General features: G+C 53.3%; 3 protein-coding genes across 3 annotated transcripts in view; 1 reads left to right on the top strand and 2 right to left on the bottom strand.

The window, feature by feature from the left end:
* VOLCADRAFT_104012 (uncharacterized protein) overlaps positions 1–2030 on the top strand; it is a gene marked incomplete at both ends in the record, with an annotated part of 10789 nt that extends 8759 nt beyond the window's left edge. The window contains 3 exons of the mRNA XM_002948751.1: positions 298–375; positions 430–583; positions 1723–2030. Of these exons, the coding sequence (XP_002948797.1) occupies positions 298–375; positions 430–583; positions 1723–2030 (540 nt within the window). The remainder of the gene's footprint in view (positions 1–297; positions 376–429; positions 584–1722) is intronic.
* A 6847-nt stretch (positions 2031–8877) lies between these two features.
* On the bottom strand, positions 8878–16627 carry VOLCADRAFT_89037 (uncharacterized protein; the record flags this gene model as incomplete). The annotated part of the gene is made up of 10 exons (XM_002948635.1): positions 8878–9226; positions 9263–9506; positions 9896–10363; positions 10528–10686; positions 11198–11448; positions 13107–13326; positions 13415–13507; positions 13754–13894; positions 14841–14936; positions 16606–16627. 10 exons carry the CDS (start codon positions 16625–16627, stop codon positions 8878–8880), a joined length of 2043 nt encoding a protein of 680 aa, XP_002948681.1.
* Positions 16628–17774: 1147 nt separating this feature from the next.
* Positions 17775–19099, bottom strand: part of VOLCADRAFT_89036 (uncharacterized protein) — a gene marked incomplete at both ends in the record, with an annotated part of 2608 nt that continues 1283 nt past the window's right edge. Inside the window, 2 exons of the mRNA XM_002948634.1 lie at positions 17775–17934; positions 18100–18262. Of these exons, the coding sequence (XP_002948680.1) occupies positions 17775–17934; positions 18100–18262 (323 nt within the window). The remainder of the gene's footprint in view (positions 17935–18099; positions 18263–19099) is intronic.

The raw sequence follows: 19099 nt of genomic DNA, 5'->3' as shown, positions 1-19099 counted from the left end.
GTGCTACCACCACCCTCTCCTATCAGCCAGCCGCCCCCACCCCTAGCAATTTCCTCGGGCCTTGTCCCTCCACCACTTACGCCCTCCTCTTCCCCGCCGCCACATACGCCTCCTCCACCACCCCCAACCCCACTTCCCAGCCCCCCCCCTCCTTCTCCCCCTCCTTCTCCTCCTCCTTCTCCTCCTCCTTCTCCTCCTCCTTCTCCTTCTCCTCCTCCTTCTCCTCCTCCTTCTCCTCCTGCTCCTCCTCCTCCTCTTCCGCCTCCACCCCCCACACCGTCACCTCTCACGCCCAAGCGTCTGCGTTCGCCTCCTCCTCCTCCTAGCCCCGCACCAAGTCCCGCACCAAGTCCCGCAACAAACAACACAATGCTTGTGAGCTCCTTCCCCTTCGGCAGCGGCTGCATTCTGGGACGCGACGCCACGCAGGCCCCGGTGCGATTGTCTGCACCCGTGGGGCCTATGAATGTCACCTCCAGCACCGCCACCTACTGCCTCCTCATCAGCAGCAACGCCTCACTAGTGAGCCCTACGGCTGAGTGCGCGGGCATGGACACCGTACGCAGAGTCGACATGATTGTGGGTAAGTGATAACGAATTAATTAGTTAGCCGGATGTCCTTATGCGATGTCTGTGTGTCACGAAATATCCCTGAGTCGTTAGTATACGTATCTATGTACGTATGTATGAGGCTCACTTTTCATAAAATGAAGAGGGGGTTTACCAAAGACGATCTATGTGTTTACCTGTATGCATTAGTATACAAAGGTTAGACACTCTTGTAAAGGCTCAGAATAATAACGGCAATATTGCCCCCAGGAGATCTCGGGTTCGAGACTTATCAGGGTTGAGAATTTTTCCGATTGTGGAGGGTAAAGTTCCCTTAATCGATGGACGGTAGCGACCTGGGATAAGCTGATCTTGCGAGCTGACCAGGAATGGCGCTGAGCCGCCCTCGATCCGGCAGATTCCGTTGGATACCGGGTGGGAACCTGGGTTCGGAACCTGAGCTATCCACTGAGAAGTTGACTAGGGTGACTGGATGAGGGTGCCCCGAAATACCGGGGCAGGCAGGGTTTCGCCAGGTAGCGGCCACGGGTGAAGATATGCCCCCCTGTCCCTGTCATATATGCTGGATGTCTGCATGTACATACATATCACAACTGCAGAAGAGTACCGATCGGCTGATGATGCAGCTCCCTTGATATGCCCAGAGTGCAGCATTTATCCCCCCTCCTGATGAGGGCGTCCTCGACCTAGACCATTTCCAGGGTCACTGTGGGTGGTGCCACCTCCCAGCAGGATTGACCAGTGGTCGTGGGCAGGGCCTGCCACTCCAGCCAGAAACCGCATCCGATAGGAATTCGAACCTGGGTCAGGATTGGATACCTGCTCGATATCAATTGTCATATCACGACTTCAGAAAAGTACCGATCGGCAGATGCAGGTCTGCCAGAATACAACAATATGTGCAGTGGCTTGCTTGCCGTGCAATCAAGCTTTAGCAAAAAAGCACACAACTCCACAATTGCGTACATGTATATACCAAGCAAGGATGTTTTTCAATATGCGACATGCAACAAGAGAATTCTTGACTATCGTTGTTCCCATCCTTCACCTTGTGCTTCACTTGCTTTGGAAAAGCACATGTCCACGCACAGACCATGCCTAAGAGTTTGTACGGCCTTGTTCCCTTGATGCACAATTATTGCCCTATCGTAGATGCAACGTGCGCGCAACAGAAGCCCAAGCCCATCACGGTAGTGACCGTCAACGGTCGTGTGCTACAGCATACCCTCCAGACAGTCAATGTTGATGGCACAGAGTACGGCGTACTAACGATCAAACGCATTGATACATTGTTCCAGAGCATACCGGACGATGGGCTGTCCGTGTGTCTGACTTTCAACAAGGCGGCTAGCAGCATTTGCAATAGCCCCCAGGCTCTGTTCTTTGGTCCCACCATCGTGTACCAGATCACAAGCATTGACTTCATGTGCTGCCCCACATCGGAGGCGCCGGAGTCCTGATGATGTATCATTGTGCAGCATCGGCTATTTACTTAAGACCCATGTGTTTAAGAACCACACTTGTAATTTCCGTCCCGCTTGTCAAGAATTTTCTCATTCCCGCTGCGAGCAGAGGAAAGGAAATTGTCAGCAACAGCTGAGGGCTGGAGGCTGACTGACTGGGGAGGCAAACAGTTCGAACATGTGTAGCTTGAAAGGCGCGCAGCTGTGTCAACATGACCACCTAACCTTTTTGTGCCTATCAGGTCCCCTTGCTACAGTGTAACTTGCCCAGGAAATGTGTATGATGTCCTTCCCAAATTGAACTACCTTTCTGTGCACAGCGACGCAATGGTTACCCTGGTACGGGAGAGTACGGGGGTGTCTAGGATACGCAGCCGCTTCAGTATCCAAGCACTGTAATCCACCAAAGACATACAGATAAAATGTATACGGATGACCTCTTAGGCTGATGAAGGCCTAGCGAGCACTGTTCAATGTATTCGCTCGCTCACTAACCATGAATTTTAGAACCAAAGCTGGTTCAGCGTGACATGCAAATACTTCACTTGATCCTTAAGATTAACCGTAGATGTTGTATCAGTCGATGTAGACTGAAGAGAGAGCTCTGCGACGCCGATTAGACTGTGCAAGCCAACTAGGTAGTGTCGTAAACAAAGCAATTCACTGCTTATATGCTACTCATAGCGCCCAACTCTACACGGGACCAGACAGGCATAGCTAACAGGCCCGGCCTGAAACGAACCGCAGCTGCGGTCATCTGTAATGATCAAGCCTATTTAAGAAGCATTCCACTTGTGTGGTGGGACCGAAAGACCCCGAGTGATGGGTGGTGAGCCGTCTTATCGACCGGCCACCGACGGAAGTACGGCAAAGCGAACCAGATTAGATGAAGGCCCTATGGCGAAGGCCAAACTTCACCGACGAACGATAACGAATAGGCGAATGAGAGTAATGTAACAGCTCATGCTCGTTACATACTTCCCCCCCTAATTAGCTGGTTGTCCCGACAGCCGACTTATCCACACCGCCACGCTTGCGCATGGAAAAGCAGAGTCACAGGCACCCCACTGGCAGTAGATAAAGTCCGAAGAAAAGTGGAGAACGAGAAGGCTTACGAACGCCTCTTCCAGATCTGGCTTAACGATCGTCCGATACAGAGGACGGCGAGACAACAGGCGTGACTCCTGGTTTAGGTTGGGACGCGAGGGTAGCAGCAGTTTTACGTGTCTGCCAATACGAACGCAGCAAATCTGCACAGTTAGTCAGGTTCGACTCCGGTTCCCACGAGTCGTACTCTGGACCTTGATTCTTCCAACGCATTAGAAAGAACCGAGTGCGACGACGCTTTTGTGTCACGTCACGATGATCAAGGACTGCCTCGACTTCGAATTCCAATTCACCATCCACAATCTCCAGTTGCGGAGGTTTCGGAGCACGATCACTCTCATAGTAAGGCCGTAACAGAGACACATGGAATACGTCATGAATACGCGTTCCATTAGGCAAGTCCAAACGATAAGCGACGTCGTTAATCTTAGCCTTAATAACGTACGGTCCGATAAAACGAGGAAGCAACTTGCATGGACCTTCAAGACGCATGTGCTGAGTGCTCAGCAACACGACGTCTCCAAGCTTGAACTGACGTTCCGAACGCTTGAGATCAGCAAAACGCTTCATACGATCACGTTGTGCAGCCAAACAACGCTTAGCACGCTCAAGCGCACCTTGCATGTCAGATGCAAAACGTACGGAAACGGCGTTGCGAAGAGCACGCGCCTTCTCCCCCCCCACTTGGCGAGCCAAGAGAGAACTAGGAGTCAGAGGTTCGAAACCGTACATCAGACGAAACGGAGAAGTACCGGTAGAGGAATGCACCCAGTTATTCATGGCGAACTCAGCCATGGAAAGGAAACGAGACCAGGATCGATGATCACCGGCAACGTAGTGGCGCAAAATATCCTCGAGGGTACGATTCACACGTTCAGTTTGACCATCAGTTTGCGGATGATAAGCCGAACTGAAACGGAGGTCGATAGACAGATCCTCACACAGATGCGTGAAGAAAGCGGAACGGAAACGCGGATCCCGATCACAAACAAGGATCGCGGGGGAACCATACCGACGAACAACGGTATCAACGAAAAGCTTAGCAGACTCCACCGCAGTGATTTCTTTGCGACACGGAACAAGGTGAGTCATTTTGGTAAGCTTGCAAACGAAGGCGTAGATTGCCGTATACCCATCCGAATCAGAAGGAAGATCCGTAATGAAATCCATAGTGACGATTTGCCATTTCCCTTCAGGAATGGGCAACGGAAGGAGCTTCCCAGCAGGAAGATCATTAGAGCACTTAACGCGCTGACAACTGTCGCACGTACGAACGTATTCTGCAACGGCAGAGCGAAGTTTCGGCCACCAAAACTGACGATGCACCAGGCACCAGGTCCAACGTTTTGGCCACCCCACCATGACCCGCCATCGGATGATCATGACAGAGATGCAGAATATGCGAACGAAATATGGATTCATCAGGGATCATGAGAGCATGTTTATACCAGAAACGATCATGCTTTTGCAGAGACGCCGTATTGGACGGATCGGCGAAACAACCTTCGACAAGCGACTGCTCTAAGTCTGGAAAAGAGGTCGATATCTCTGAGATGACGCCAGCGGAAGATGCGAAAGCAGCTCCACTCGGAGTGGCGCGAGTCGAAATTGCCATCATCAGACACGCGTGACTGTGTCTCGGAAACCGAGACAGAGGACCTGCGGGATTGCAAACTCCTGCGCGATAAGGCCAGTCGAACATGAAAGATTCAAGAAATTCCAACCATCCCGCCTGACGTCGAGACAGTTGAGCTTGTGTCGGGTACGAAGGGTTGGGCTTATGGTCGGTGACGACAACGAACTTTGCACCTTCCAAGTAAACAACGCCAAACCTTGAGTGCTTGCATACGGAACAGCAACTCACGATCAGAAGTGTGGTAAGTACGTTCAGCTTGCGAATAGCGGAAGATATTTCGAGCAGGTGGACGAGAACCAGGCTCTAGCGGAAAGACGGAAAGCAAAACACGAACGAGAGGCAAATCAGCTGGCAGCTGACAGGAAAACGGACCCCCTTTTTTTTTTTAAAACAGCAAAGCAGGCATTCATAACTCAACAGAAGAGTCACCCGGAACCACAGTGCAAACCTTTTGAGCAAAAGATGACAGTTCAGGCGAAACAGAGGACGGAGACGCGGAAGAGGTCGAGTCGACAGTAGAGACCATGCAGAGAAGGAACTCATAACCTTCACGAATGGCCTGCATAAAGCCGACATGACAGGGCTCTTCCAACGGGGGTAGGTTAGGAAAAGGGCTAGACTTCAGTACAGGTTGACCAGGATGGCGAGTTAAACGCACGCTGCAGGCATACGGGGTAAGCACAGCACGGGGTAAGCACAGCACCGACAGACGTAACCCAGGGGTCACCCAGCACCAAGTCATAACCAGGAGCGAGATCAAGCACAGCACACTGCAACCGAGCCTTGTAACCCTGCAAACGAATAGGTACCTCAGCAAACCCTACCGAAGTCGTAGTCCGTCCATCGCCCAAAGTGACGGTGAGGGCGGGATGTGTGTTGTCCGACGGTTGAACCGCCAAACCGATGCGTCGAGCAAAACCTGCACTTAAAAGGGCTGAAGGCATGCTTCAGCTATCGATGAGGATGGAAGCATCGGACTGACACACTTTACCTCGAAACTGCATAGTCAAACCTTCCGAAACGGAGAAAGGTAAGGGGGCGACGTCAGCATCAGAAGCAGATACCGGAGGGTCGTACCAGAACTCGACAGGACTGGTTAAACCTGCAGAACGACGCCTGCCTACCGCAGCCACAACATCATACAGGTGATAACCAGCGTGGTACGTGCGAAGCTGAGTCATGCCGGACAACGAAGAACGACACTTATCAGCGACCCACTTAGGCAACAGAAAACCACCTGATGTTGACTGCGGTGCGAGACTTTTGCAGTTCAAGTAGTGCGACAGATACTCCCTAGCATGAGCGGGAGGCGGATGAACGAAAACGTGATGTCCGGCACAGCTGGAAGACAGAAAGCTGTGCGGAGTCGAACTGAATTTGGGGCACATAGCTGATCGACGCGAAGGGGCAAACGAATCCCGTCGACGACAGTCAAACGCTGAAGCTGCTCGAATTCGGAAGTGCGAAGTATACGAGTCGACGGAATAAGTGCAGAGGCAATCGGAACGCTCGAATTAGTCTTAGTATTACAAGATCGACGAGGCTCTGCAATAAGAGCAGCAAAGACAACAGCGTCCTGACGCGCGAGTTGCACCAACGGCGAAGTCTGTTTAGACGAAGTAAACTTGCATTACCAAACGAAGCCGTACCCAACGAGGTAGGCGATAGCGAAGCAGCGACAGGCGAACGAGACGAACGAGCCGGAAGCGGAGGCTCGCAACTGGGAACGGGGCAGTCTTGCACACAGGACGTGCTAACGCCAACAGATGTGCCCAACTGTTCACAAAACTTAGCCCCCCCAGGATTCTCGCCGCAGTTCTTGAGGAACCAATCCTCAAGCCACTCGAAACTCGGAAAGAATCCACCCTGCATAACTACAGCCGAGTGTAAAGCCAAGCGAAGACAACGGGGTTCCAGCGCCGCGATGAAAGCAACCGCGACGTCCTCTGATTGGATTGGCAGCCCGCATCGCTGGAGTTCATCTTGGATTGCTATTTTCTGTAAAGTCCAACCCTGCGCCAGGGTCAGTTGCTGCTTTTTAAGAGAATCCGGAGACATCTCCAGCAACTTGTCGAAACGCGGGTACGTAGGCGCCATCTCCGTATGCGACAAAGAAGAAGCGCGATTAATGACTTGAACAACAGCATTGTCGCGGTCGGCAATGGCCGCGACAGGGTCAGCAGCAGACATGAGATACGACGGCAGAAGCGAAGTAGGCTAGGATCGAGAAGTCTCGATACCAATGTAATGATCAAGCCTATTTAAGAAGCATTCCACTTGTGTGGTGGGACCGAAAGACCCCGGGTGATGGGTGGTGAGCCGTCTTATCGACCGGCCACCGACGGAAGTACGGCAAAGCGAACCAGATTAGATGAAGGCCCTATGGCGAAGGCCAAACTTCACCGACGAACGATAACGAATAGGCGAATGAGAGTAATGTAACAGCTCATGCTCGTTACATCATCTGCAGAGAAGCCGCCAACTAAACCACCGAGCAAGTTGCCGACGGTTGTCGGTCCCTCCCAGCGTTTTTTTGCGGAATATATTCCGAATTTGGAATAAAAATTGATCGTGGTCCTGAAAGTTAAGAATAAACAGGGTACGAGCGGGAAGTCGTCCGACCTTTGCGGATAATTATCGCAGATTTGCACCCTTTGCGGAAATAGTTCGGAAAGTGCGGATATCTTAGGAAACCTTAAAATGCAGTTATTATTATGTATTTGTGCATGGTATAGCTATACGAAAACTTGTGGCGGTCGTGCGCCCTGTCAGGAACAGTGCTAAGGGGGTGTTGTCATAATGATCGGTCCCTAACCGCTTTTAACGGCCCCAACTCGTGCAAATCTCCACGTAGAGGCTTCAATGTATTAGTTTGTGACGGACGTGGCTCACTGTCCACTTCCGACCCACCCAGGGGCTGTAACTGTCCGCTCCCAACACACCAGGGGCTGTGGCTAGTCTTGTTGTAATTGCCTCGAACAAAGAACTTCCAGGTATTGTCACACGGTTTACCGGACTTATTCTTGACTGCAAGGACCTCAACGATTGTCGATTGGCTTGAAACTTCATCGGCACCCTTCTCAGGGCTCGCAGCAGACATTTCTCTAAACAAGGTTTAGAGACAAGTGCTTCTGCAAGCTATTTATATGGAAATTGCGCGCAAAATCGTGGATTTGACTTTCCGCCGTACCGCAAGCGCGAGAAGTGCAGAACCAGATTCCTCCTATCCGCGAAACCAGACTCTGCTTGCGGATGCGGACGGAAACTGTTTTCGCAAATTTACGCTTTCGCAAATTTCCGTTCCCGCTCGTTCCCTGAGAATAAATAATGTTCCGACCGTACAAGTTCATTCCTCCAGCCAAAAATGGAGTGTCCATGCCTAAGCCGCTAGAATCTTACATGAGACATACATGTTAAATAGGGGGGTCCTTGTGAAGCAGCTGCCCGCGTTTCCAAAGCACGTATGGTGTTGGATTGTAAGGTGCGCAAGGACAAGAGCTAGGAACGGAATGGGGCCAGGCTGGAGAGGCAGGTGCAGCAGCAGAATGGATTGTGATGTATGCAGATGAGGCTTACATGGCGTTTGGCGCACGGCGTAATGTACTTGCAGTCAGTCGTTGCGGGCGCGAGTATGCTAGAAGCACAGGAACCACAACCGGAAGAACAAGAACAGCAGCACAGCAACAGCGCGCGCACAGGACACGTCTCATCGTTTCCGTGCTAAGAAGGAGGAACAAAGGAGAAGTCGTAGAGGAAAGATCCCTGTCGCGTGTGGATGGCCATGCCAGAACAGGCAACATGATGGGTGCTTTGCACGCTGCCAACTTGCCCCCGAGCACTCGAGGAGCGGACATACGAAGGAGCGCAACGAGCCCCCCCCTATCCTCAAACCTCACGCAATAGACCATCGCAAGCGCTGCCATCCGCAAGGGCAGCAGCTTCCGTTCACACACGAGTTAAGGTCGGACAAGTATGCAGCGTGAATGAAGGCCTAAGGGTGATCGTGCCCTAATGAAACAGCACTGCTCAAGGTCGGGAAGCCTAGCGCTGAAATTGCGGGACCCAATCCGTCAAGCATGAGGCGTGCAGGTGCTGTGTGGGCTAGGCGAGCGTGGCTGGGGCGTCATCGTCATCGTCTGTGACTGTGACGGCGGTGGGCGTGTGGGCGCTGCCTGCACGTCGCCGCCTCATCGCGTAGAAGGCCGGGCTGGCGGAAGGCGGCCCGCACAGCACATTGTAGCCGCCCGGCCCCCGAGCCTTGAACTGCGCGATATAGAAGGCCTCCATCCGTTGGGCCAGTGCAGGATTGGCGGTGGACATGAGGCGCGTGAGCAAGAAGTGGTCATGGAAGGGTTGGTAGCGGCTGGCGTCCTCCTTCATCCGGCTGGGTGGGTTGCGGGCATGAGCTTGGAAGCGACGTTGAGGGTCCCGGGACTGGCCGACGTACACTCTGCCGGTGGGAGCGCACGTGATGGTGTACAGTCACGTGCGGGCGGGGGCACTGGAATCTGGCTCGGCGGGGCTGCTAGCAGCTCGCTTGGCTGGCGTGGTTGTGGTCAGGAGGGCGCCCGACGCTCGCGCCTGCTGCGCGGCCGTCAGCACCGAGCGCGCGAAGTCCTGGTCGGCCTTGAGGACGGTGCCCGCGTCCATGCCGTAGTCATAGATGAGCTCTATGGCGGTATCTGCCCGCAGGCTGCCGGCAGCCGCGATCCACAGCTGCATGACCTCTGCTGACTGGGCAATGGTCCGTCAGATGGTCGATGGTGCTGCTGGCGTGTTGGCTGTGCAGCGACCCGGTTGCGCTGCTGTGCCTGGTGCTGCTGCTGATGCCTTTGCTGCTGCTCCTGCCGCTGCCGCTGCGGGGGCTGCTGCTGCAGCAGTGAGTGTTGTGATGACTGCCGTGTGACTGCAAGCAGCCGCCGCACCTGAACCGCAGGTTCGTGCTGATCAGCCCATTCCGCCAACACCTGCTGCACAGTGACCTCAAAGCGGCTGTCCATCGCATGCAGGACAGCACACACTTGACCAGCCCGCTCGGCTGACGGTGTTTCTGACATGCAGAGGCCAACCGCGTGACAAGCCGCGACAAGATGCTGGCGGCGTTGCCCTGTCCACACACCCGGCACCATATCCAGCAGGCGGTAAGGCAAGGGGGTGCCAGCGAGGCCCGATTGCCGGATGAGGCACACTTCTGTTGGCGCTGAGCTGGAGCCCCAATAGCAGATCTGCAGCCCAGCCGGGTCAAACACTGTGATCGCAATGTTGAAAGCATGGGCAAGAACTGCCAGCTCCACATCGCCTGGCAGCAGCCGGTGCTGCTGTAGGGCTTCACCATATTGCGTCGCCGTGCAAGTGCTGGGGAGGCTGCTGGCATGGGCGTGTAGCACTTGAAAGCGCATCGAATCCCATGACTCGGCAATGGCGCCCACCACGGTCGCCAGCAGAATTTCAGGCGCAGGCACATCAGTGGCACCCGCGGCAATGAGACCATGTCGCACGCAGTCCACACACGTTGCGTGGGCATCGAGCGGCACGACAGCACAGTTGCTAATGTCGCTACGAGCATATAGGGGCACCCGGAGTTGGCCTGCATAGCAAGCATCAGGGTGTGCCCCGTTATCAACATGATGCGTGTAGACTTGGATGTAGCTGTGAGCAGTGCCTTCAGAACAGGCCTAACTGTATTTCTGCGATGTGCAGCATAGCATGTCACACTCCGCGGATCACATGCTCACATTGGCACACACTTACCGGTGCTGCTGGATGGCTCTGCATTCCCAACACGAACGCGGGTTGGTTGTAAATCGATATGCATGGATGACGTGTCGGCTGTACCGGTATCGCCCACGTCACTGCACATGCAGCCATCATGTGTATGCGCCACACGGACTTCTGCGGCACCCTGCGGACCTGTAGGATGGGGAATTATGCAGCAAACAGTTACACAACCATTGTAGCTGTATATGGACACGGTTGGCGCTTGAAATGGTCCTCGTCATCCCACTTTCCACGGTCACCATCTTAGGAAATGGCATCATCTTACAATATGGGTTTCTGAATAGAGGGCGGACTAATGTGGGCAGGTGCCTGATGAGCGGTCCTTCGATATACCACTGCCATAACCACAAGTATGCCGCCCCTTAGTCTGGCCTCACCACGTAAACGCTGACCGACATTACTTACGTACTGAAAAGAGGCGGACTAATGCGGGCTAGTTTAGACGACAGGTCGTGCGCCACTACCACGGCCATGACCCGACCTATGCCACTCCTTGTTTCTTGCCTTACCACGTAAACGCAGACCGACACCCGTTGACCAGAAGTGCGCCACGTTTTCATCTGCTGGCGCACATGCATGCTTTGTGGACTGGTGTAATGCGACCCAACTTCAATTTGTGCTCGGCAAGCGCGCCACTGCGTACCGGATATGTTCGCGATGTTGCAGAGACGCTGCACCTCGGCTTCCGTGCGCAATGCGTATGATGCTCGACCCCGCCGACCAAAACTGCACGTGCCCAGCTGAAGAAATTTACGGTGGTTGTCCAGCAGCTTCTGAGCCTGCTGCTTGCTGAGGTCCTTCCGGAGCTGCTGCAACACGGCTAACGCAGGAGCGGCCATATGCACAGAAAAAACCTGCTCCAAGTTTTCTGCTGCGTCCATGTCAGTTACACAGCTGTGAACGATTTTCCAGTTCTTATGTTTAATTTTGTGTATGCTATCTTTAATTTGCGACAGTTTGTATTTTGACTTCAGACGAAAAAAGGTGCTGTTTGCGTATGTAAGCAGGCACCACGTCTTTTCGAAAAGTGCCGCTTCGCCAGACGCTTCATCTTCCGCGGCCATTCCATGAGCGCGGTCTTGAAACCAAGTTATATGCTTTCAGTTACGTCAAGACAGCCATACATTCCTACGGTCCTGCTTGCCGCGTGCAACTGTGGCCAACATGCTGTCGCACAAGCGCGCTGACACACCGCGACTTTTCGCCAAGAAAATTTACATACACTTGTACAGGCGCATTTTGCGAATCGCACGCGCGCATCCGCGCGGCAAAATTCGCTCCTGGCTTTGGGGACGAAGTACGGAGGGTTTATTCGGCAGAGTACGACCGCTCACATTTCTGCGAGGGGCTGCTTAACCATATCATAGTACTTTAATGCCACTGATACTGTTAGGAAGGGCATGCCCGAAAGTCAACGAGGAATTGGACTGTTTCTGACCGGACCAAACGCTGCCAAATATTCGGACCCGAAGCTCCCAAAGCTTGGCAGGCCATTAAGCAGATATTAAACTTCACTGAAGCCATTAGCTACGTTAATGAAGACGGTGTAATGGTCTTAGACAATGTGGACCCAATGCTGCAGCCAGCCGACGACAATGACGCCACTCCGGTTGTCGACAGCGAGCCCTACCAACTCATAGGGGGTCTAACAGCGGCTAACAGGCGTGCCTGTTAGGAAATGTTAGCCTAACAGATTCTCTAACAGTGATGGGGCTGTCAGACGATGTTTGGGCTGGCGGCGGGTGGATCTGGCTGTTAACAACCATGTTGGAGAAGTAGAACAGGAATTGGTGCTGTTAGCCGTTGTTAAGGCTTGTCAGATGTTTTCAGACTGTATTTTAGCTCTGTCTCACGGTGTTGATGGATAATCTCTTTAGAACAAACATTCTTGAACGGTTTGTAACGAAATGTCCTGCCTTTTGCCTATTATTTGGCAAACCATACGTTTCAAGCAACATCATCAATCATGCATATTACCTCGCTTATTAGCAAGGCACTAATTGACTGGATGAAAATCCAGGCTGCTGTTCCAAAAGCACTACTGCTGCAGTGAATTTAGGCATGAAACGAATGGCACTACTTACATGGCGTAAGGTATCCTTGTGCTTCACAGTTTAGCATACGAAGCACTACTGCTTTTGACAAGCAGTTCAACGCCAATATCTACTTACAGCCACCAGCAGGCCCACAAGGTTGAATGATCTGTATCCTGTCTCTCGTGACTACAACACAACGTGCTGCACCTAAAGTAGGCCCTGAGCTTAAGATAGAAGAAAAGATGTCAATGTTCAGATTCAAGATCCTCCCTTCATATCCAGTGACCTGCTCCACCACATACAACCCGACGTTTTGCATGCAAACCCCACCTTCATGCCTGCTGCATACACAACCAAGCAACTGCTGGCCTATGAGTCCACAACATTGTAGCCTCCCTTGCCATTTCCTGCTCTCCTCAGCCAACCCTTGACCTCTCTTGCTCTCCTCTGCCATCCCTTGCTCTCCTCTGTCCTCCTCTGCCATCCCTTGCGTTCCTCTGTTCTCCTCTGCCATACCTTGCCCTCCCTTGGCCTCTCATGCCCTCCTCTGCCGCCCCTTGCTCTCCACTTCCCTCCTCTGCCGTCTCTTGCTCTCCTCTTTCCTCCTCTGCCCTCCCTTGCCCTCCCTTGCCCTCCCTTGCCCTCCCTTGCCCTCCCTTGCCCTCCCTTGCCCTCCCTTGCCCTCCCTTGCCCTCCCTTGCCCTCCCTTGCATTCCCTTGCCGTCCTTTGCCCTCCCTACTGGCAAAGATTCCAGTGATATGCCAGCAGTTACCTGCCAGTTAACTGCTGGCATATCACTGGAATCTACTGGCAAAGTCCTCACCAAACAGAGCAATCTGCATGGTTTCATTCTTCTGTTTCTTCTCAGTGACATACCAGTGCATGCGCAGGGCGGGGTGCTTGTCAATGCCCCGGTCTCCCGCATGAATGGTGTGTCCAGACATGAAAAGGATGTCCCCCAGATCGAGGTTGATCCGCACAGCCTTAACGCTGTTAAAATTGCTGGAGAGGCACGCCTTCAAAGTGGCCTCCCCAATCTTCTCCATTTCCAGTAGCTTCTGCAGCCGCCAGTACTCCTGCACCTGCTTGTGGCTGCCAGGGAAGACGAGCAGTGAACATTGCTGCACAGCTGCAAGCACCACGAAGCCAGTCTGGCCCTCACTGAGGTCGACATGCCAGCATTGGCGGCTAACAGGCTTCTGGCTTGCGGACTGTGTGTTCATGAGGATTGCAGGTGAACTGGGCTGCAAGGTTGGATTATTCATTGCACGCTGCACTATGTCCACCTCCATCTCGACCACAACTGTATGGGGTAAAACAGTAAGGGTGGGTAGTGACAGAGGTATTCATGCAGCAGTGAAGCTCAAGCATTGCATTATTGGTATGGTTGTGAAAGATGCCCGCTCGAGCGGGCCAAACATCAGCGTTCGTCATATGGAGACAATAGCGATGGGCCAGGAAACAGGTTGCGTTTGGTGGTTCCGGTTAATGGCTGCCCCCCGCCCCTGTGTTTTGGCCCGGTCAGGGCCCCCGGTGCTGACGAGCTGCCCACAGTGTACACCCCATCAGAAGCAGCGGCAGCTGGACAGAGCTCCCTGCCTCACGAGCACACAAAGCAAATCGCCTTGAAGTGGCGGCAGCTGTCACAGGCTGATGAAGGGCCGGGGCTGCTGTGTGAATTCCTGGCAGGCTGCATGTGATTTGATGATTGGCCAGGGCTGCTGTGTGAATCCCTGGCAGGCTCGCGACTTGCCACTGTGTGAAATGCTTCACACCCTACACCACACACTTTAAGCAATGCCCTCTAAGAGAGAGAATTCATGCACTTTTTCACATACACTGAATGAATGAATGAAGGTTACAGCGGACCCTGAAAGGAATTATCGGTGCAATGCATCCCCGCATCACAATGCCACGAAAAGCGATCAGGGGCTACAGCCCGCCAGCAGAACACCCAAAAATGCAGAGACACCCAGCGGGACACCACTACCAAAGGAAGGGGCAACAGCAACGCACCACTACTGCACCGAAAATGGATAAAGCAGAACTCGGGGGAAGTCGCCTACACAGGCACCTCAGGGCCCACTACCACCACCTACACACAGCACTTCAACGGGGGTGGCGCTTGCATCAGCCAGAGCTTTGCTCGCCCGAGCCCCCATCTGCAATTCCATTTGGCCCACCGTGCCCAGGGCCACGGGGCAGGCCCAGAAGTGATGCTGCTGCAGGGTGACTCCCCCACCACCCACCGTGGGTAAGGTCCCACAGCCGCACCAGGCCACCGCCGCGCGGCGCATGTCCATGTGACAGTGTCGGAGACAATCGGTCACTTGTAATACGTTGTCCTGTGGACAAGATTGGGTGTCGGCTTCAAGGAAGCCGGAAAAAGGGCGGGGCCCCTCTGCATCCGTACAGGCCGGTAGCAAGGGTGGCAAGTGTGACAATTGATGGGTAATGTCAACATGGTGGGAGGTAGTGTTTGTGTAACGAATGTATTTTCGAGCGATTTCGGGACTATTCCGTGGCACACCCATCGGTTAATAATTAAACAGATAAGTAAGAGCGGCAGAGTGCAACGCTTCGGAGGCCCCGTGCATTGGCCAAAGTAAATGTACAAACAAGCAGCTTGTGTATTTCATAGAGAAATGAAAGCAAATTATGTTGGCCTGCTGGTGGCAAGTCGGATTGCCCATGCCGGCAAATGGTAACACAAGCTGGGTGTTCGAGTTATCATACGCCGTCATCTCAGAATTCCATTATGAGATACGCGGCAGCTTTCGGGATGAAATTTAGCGCGAGAGGCGTTGATGTGACTTTTGAGGTCGGTGAATGGAGGCAGCTAAACTTGTTTGTGCTCATACGGTCTTTGTTAGCTACATGCGAGATACCTCGCAATAGAGAATGCTGTATAGTACCGATAACGCGTTTCAGCCGGGTGAAATATTATGTTTGGTCCGTTACACACTCAAGGCCTGGGAGTTCGAGTTATCATACGCCGTCATCTAATAATTCCAATATGAGATACGCGGTACCTTTCGGGATGAAATTTAGCCCGAGAGGCGTTGATGTGACTTTGGCCTCGGTCAATTGAGGCAGCCAAACTTGTTTGTGCTCATACGATTTTTGTTGGCTACATGCGAGATACCTTGCAATAGAGAATGCTGTATAGGACCTATAACGCGTTTCAGCCGGGCGAAATATTATGTTTGGTCCGTTACACACACACGAACACACACACACACACACACACGGACATGGGCAATCCTACAGGTCGGGGCCCCCCTGGGCGCTTCGCGCTGGGGCCCCGCCCAAAAACGTTCATACAAAGGCTCTCTGACGAAATGTCGCGCGAGCCGACCAAAATCTGCGAGTTGCCAGATCGAAGCAGGTCGTGTCTGCGTGCGCGTCCGCTTTGGGTCGCCCAGCTGGACGAGCGTGTGCGGCGCCCGGTCCGCCGGCACCCGATATGTATATTTATTGGCTTCGCTTGCGGCGTCTTGTGGTCACCAATGCGCTCTGTCTATGTACGCCTGTTCATCCGCCTCCTTGCATCTAGGCTGCAGCTGTGCGCCTTAACCTTAGGTTTAGGTTTCAAAACAAGGCATGTTTTGGTGCGGCAATGTTGACGATTGAGCATTCAGAAGTGACTGGTGGACATGTATGATGTTGTTACAGGGTGGTAAAGCTTCACCAGCGGCCCCCTTTCCCGAGGCAGTTCCCTGCTCTCCCCTGCGAGAGGGGCACCCTAATCCATTCACCCCAGCACTCACCACCAGCATCCAACCAAATCTAGTGGATCAACAGCGCCACAACTTAGTTCCTGCTCAGCTCGCAAATGTATGTTTGTGGACATGTATGTTTGCGTGTGTTTGACAGGCGCGTGTGAAGGTTTCAGCCGAGGCACATTTGTTAACATGGGTTACCCGATCTGTTACCCATCAGTAGTGTATTACCCCGACCCCTTTGTTACCCCTCGGTAAGGGATTACACCTACCCTGGGGTTAGGTTGCCCACCTCCCTTCGTACATAGCCACATGGGTAACCACTTACCCCTACCCCTTACCCCTGGGTTACACTTAAGGGGGGTTTACCCCCCGTTTTATGCCATAGGGAATGGATCGCAAATGGTGGAACAACCGAGTCCCTATTCATCAAGTCAAGCTCTTTAGGAGAGACTTGGTCCACCAGTGCAACAGCACAAACGGCCTGCTTGCAAGTCACCCCCTTGCACTTGCCCGCACCCTAATCCTTCTGCTTCTCAGTGTTCAGCCGGGACACCTTCTCCTGCAACTTTTCCACCAGGTGCTTGAGGCAGTGAACTCGTTATGTTCCTCCCTGGTCTGGTTGTCCAGCTTAAAGCGGTAGCACGTGTGGCACATGTTCAAGTTGCCAGACGTGGATGATCTTCTGCCTTTTTGCGCGTGTTGTAGACTTCAGACGACACAACCACATAATGGGGGCATCGAAAGATACCGATTGAGACAAGTGTCTTGAATAAGTAGTCATCAGTGACTCCACTTGGGCCTCGCGCCGATAAGGATTCCCAGTACGACTGGGCGGCGCCGTATCCAGAAGCCATAGTTCGCAGGAACTACTCTCGCTCGGTCAGACGAAACTGGGACGCAGGTCCCAGCTTTACGTAAGTAAAACCCCCGCCCATACGCAGGTATGGACTTCCGCAGTGGTGCGGCATTAAGGTGGCGGACGACTAACAGTAGTCGCTTAGCCGCCGTCGCCCATACACTTCCGCAACAGTGCGGCACTTGAATGGCGGACGACTAACAGTAGTCGTGTTATCCGCCGGCGCCTATGGACTTCCGCAACAGTGCGGCATTTGGATGGCAGACGACTAACAGTAGTCGCTTAGCCGCCGTCGCCCATGCACTTCCGCAACAGTGCGGCACTTGAATGGCGGACGACTAACAGTAGTCGTTGGATCCGCCGGCGCCCATGGACTTCCGCAACAGTGCGGCATTTAGATGGCGGACGACTAACAGTAGTCGCTTAGCCGCCGCAGCTAACAGTAGCCGCAATTAAACTAATATCAGTATTAGTTAATACCTGTAAGCACCAACCGCGGAATTGACGGGTGTTAGTTAGTAATATTGGAGTTTGGTAAATCGGAGTGGACGAGCTAACCACCGACAGTTAAGTTTCGGCGCCCAAACCGTTGCGGAAAACCTTTACAGGATACAACAATCAGTGAGCTTGGCGTAGATGGTGCTGGCCCTGGCGTCAGGGTCGTCCTCTCCCGCAGGGCGCTCACGCTCCGGGTCGAAATAAGCCGTCAGCGCAGCGCTCTCATCGAGCACACGGCATAGCGGCCGATAGATGCTAATCCACCTGTAGAGTCGGACAAATGTAGCAATTTGTAAATGCACAGACTTGCAAGGTATAGGTCTTGGTATCCATCCTGGCTTAGGCAAGCCAAGCAGTAAGCTAAGCAGTCAAACATGCCAGGCAAAAGTACTAGCAAAACCCGCGAACCTTCCCGATCACATTACCCACCTTGGCTCCACGTTCTTCAGCATGCGGTTGCCGCGAGTGCCAGCCTCTGACGCCACCCGCTTGAGCGCAGTTATGCGCTTCGAGCTGCGCGAGAAGTGGCTGTGCACGTTGGTGAGCAGCTGGACTATGCGCTCAATGATGGCTGCCACGTTGAGCGCTTCCGCTGCGAGGTCCGTCCGGTGCGCCATGCAGTGAATGGTGACCAGGAAGGGCGCGCTTTCTTTTCTCCAGTACCGTTGCAGGCTCGCGGGCGCGCTTTGCAGCTGCGGTGCGCTTGCGGCTCATAGCTCGTGCGGCCGGGGCGCAGCGCGGTGTTATTAAATAAAAGAGAAAACACGGTGAAATGCAAAGTGCAGATGCCAGGAAGATGTTCAGTTGGCGTGCCCGACACCGGGCACCCTTAGGACGTGTTCACATGTGGGCGAATCAGGGTTGATTCATGCGAATTGGACTCTGAATTGGACCTGATTGGACCCGAATCGGAATTGGGGTCCGGGGGGGCCTCTTCGGGTATGATTCGACGTGATTCACAGTTTTCTTTCTCAAAACAAAGTTGTTTAACAAACCGTTTCTCATAATTGTTGAGGAAAATGTTGTCCGGTCAGTCTGTCGCCTGATGCTTGCGTGATGCTTGGTTTCTGGATAGAGTGGAGCCATCTTCCGTACTTGCTGATCGACTGTCGAACTCGTGAATAAATAGGAATGAGCCAGCGATTATCTTTGGTCTGGTATGCTTCTAGAGTAGTGAGTTGTGGCTGAGCTGAGCCGTTAGTCGCTTTGTAAACGCTCTGGCAATCACTATTGCGTCCAAATCCATTCAGCCTTCAAGAGGTTATGAGCCCCGCGCTCTAAAATGGTGATCGATTCATTGTGGAACACTCGCTTTGACGGATCTGACTACGTCACTTGGTCCAGATATGGGAAGTCAGCCCTCATGGCGAAGGGCTTTTGGAGTGTCATCGAGAAGGGTGTCCCCGCCGGCGACGCCGCCGCACAGGAA

Source organism: Volvox carteri, assembly GCF_000143455.1.
Source record: "Volvox carteri f. nagariensis unplaced genomic scaffold VOLCAscaffold_11, whole genome shotgun sequence".
In the NCBI taxonomy this organism is placed as follows: Eukaryota; Viridiplantae; Chlorophyta; class Chlorophyceae; order Chlamydomonadales; family Volvocaceae; genus Volvox; species Volvox carteri.
The sequence above is the reverse complement of the archived record's forward strand: the minus strand, read 5'-3'. Positions and strand labels throughout refer to the sequence as shown.